Source organism: Condylura cristata, unplaced genomic scaffold (genome assembly GCF_000260355.1).
Source record: "Condylura cristata isolate star-nosed mole 26May11 unplaced genomic scaffold, ConCri1.0 scaffold00001, whole genome shotgun sequence".
Lineage (NCBI taxonomy): Eukaryota > Metazoa > Chordata > Mammalia > Eulipotyphla > Talpidae > Condylura > Condylura cristata.
Window position 1 is genome coordinate 10,103,763 of NW_004567102.1, and position 2,356 is coordinate 10,106,118.

At 39.5% G+C, this 2,356-nt stretch overlaps 1 protein-coding gene across 4 annotated transcripts in view; it reads left to right on the top strand.

The window, feature by feature from the left end:
• The window catches only part of POLH (polymerase (DNA directed), eta), a 24,590-nt gene that overhangs the window by 2,709 nt on the left and 19,525 nt on the right, over positions 1-2,356 (top strand). For 3 of the 4 annotated variants that reach the window (XM_012735170.1, XM_012735203.1, XM_012735229.1), the window contains 2 exons: positions 582-722; positions 962-1,096. In XM_012735170.1, coding sequence (XP_012590624.1) covers positions 586-722; positions 962-1,096 — 272 coding nt within the window. In that variant the 5' untranslated portion in view covers positions 582-585. Of the gene's footprint in view, positions 1-581; positions 723-961; positions 1,097-2,356 lie in introns of those variants that run through there. The other variant, XM_012735253.1, reaches the window with a different exon arrangement.

Sequence of the window (2,356 nt, forward strand, 5' to 3'; positions counted from 1 at the left end):
GGCGGGTCAGAGAGGTCTGCCACGCCATGTGGTCACCTCCTGGGCAGGCGGGAATCGAACTCATGTGGAAGCGGCTTTAGATTCTCAGAGCTGTGCTTTAACCCGCTGCGCCACAAGGGAGGGCCTCTAAAAGTATTTTAAAAGAAAAAAAGTACATGAATGCTATATCATTTATATTTTATATAAATATCTTTCCCCTGAACTTTTATACTGTAATTTATCAGTAACATTAACAGTTGACTACACCCACCCTCACCCTAGTGGTGTGTAATGTGGTTTTATTTTGCATTTCTCCATAGCTAATGAGTCCATTTACATTTATTGACAGAATATATCTTCTTTTGTGAAGTATTCTATTCTTGGAAAATGGGTATTTTTAAAATTTTTAATCCTTGTTACATTCCTAAAATTGTACCTTTTTATAATTTTGCCAGCAATGTATACAAATGCCAGTTTTGTTTTTAATTGTTTCTTTTGCCCCATACTTATGAAAATTCAGCAATGGTAGATGGAAATACAATTTTTCTTGACACTTTGGATTAGGTATCCTTTCTAAATATGCATAAAATATTGTCTTACAGAGAAATGGCTAATGGACAGGACCGAGTAGTTGCTTTAGTAGACATGGACTGTTTCTTTGTTCAAGTGGAACAGCGGCAAAATCCTCATTTGAGGAATAAACCTTGTGCAGTTGTACAGTACAAATCATGGAAAGGTGGTGGGTATGTATCACTATTACTCTTGTAGCTGTCAAGGATACTTATAAGATACTGTACAGTTTCTGTACTATTTTAACCTATCAGAATACATGACACCAACCTAGGTCCTCTTTTTTGAGATTTTTGAGCTGCTACATTTAAGTAATGCATCTGTGACCAGAAAGTTTCTATTAATGAATTCTGTTCATGTTAATTTTGTGATCATGTAATATTTTTCTGTTCCCCCTTTTCTGTAATCTTAGAATAATTTCAGTGAGTTATGAAGCACGTGCATTTGGGGTCACGAGAAACATGTGGGCAGATGATGCTAAGAAGTTATGTCCTGATCTTCTACTGGCACAAGTTCGTGAGTTGCGTGGAAAAGCTAACCTCACCAAGTAAGAAGAAAGATAGTTTAAGGGGAATGGAAGTCAGAAATAATATTCCTGAAGCTAGGAACTGATTTTTCAAATGTCTTATGTAAATAATACCTGAAATTTCCATTTGTCAGCCAACTTTCTGGGTGAAATGAAAACAGATTTTGATACTGTGTTCCAGGAATATTTCAGAGTCATTATAATCTGTTAACAGTTGCTGTTCCTGACACTCAGTTTCTTAATGATTTAAAAATTGGATGTTATAATTAAAAATTAATGACAACTACCAAGTTCTCAGGTCAAAAGTCTGACCCGTTTGAAAGAAAGGTGACAATGAAACTAAGTTTTTCTCAAGAAGGCTGAATCAGACTGATACTCTAGGGCAACACTTAGAGCTATTTACCAGAAATATAGTCTCAAAGAGTAACTTCTCTGTTTTTGAACTGAGCTGTCTCTCCCCAATTTTAGTTTTGCCTAGGAGTGGGAAGCATGTATATAGCCTATAGAGTTATAAGTAAGCCTCAGGCATTATAATAATTCTAGCAGCTAGTATGTATTGAGCATATATCCATGTACTAAGCATTGTATTAAGCTCTCCATAGCAGTATATCTTTTTAAAAAAAAATTTATTTATGTGGGTTCTCCCTGGTGGCGCAGTGGGTTAAAGCACAGCACTGGGAGGCTAAAGCCACGTCCGTATGAGTTCGATTCCCTCCAGCCCCGGAGGTGATCCACATGGTGTGGCAGACCTCTCCTGACCTACCCGCTGCTCCCCTTAGCAGTGTACTTCAACAGTCTGCCTGTTCTGCTCCCTGCTCTGTGTGTGGTGAATCCTTTCACCATCCCTGCTCCTTGCACCTCTGACCTGTACCCAGTTCTGTATGCATACATAAATAAATCTTTAAAATAAATAAATAAATTTATGCGTACAGAACTGGGGTACAGACCAGAGGTGCAGGGGCCACGGTGAGAGGATTCACCAGAGACAGAATGGGGAACAGAACAGGCAGATCTACAAAGTACACCGCCGAGGGGAGCAGCAGGCTAGAAAGGAGAAGTCTGCTGCGCAGTGTGGTCACCTCTGGGGCAGGGTTTGAACTTGCACTGAAGCGGCTGTGGCTCCCTTGTAGTGCTGCGCTTTAACCCACTGCATCACTAGGGAGGGCCAGCAGTACATCTTTAAATCTCCGGCAAAATTGGTGCCATATTTCCCTTCTTCAGATAAGGAAACAGAATATAGCTAGGACCATAGCTAGGAAGTAAAAGATTGAAAATTCATTC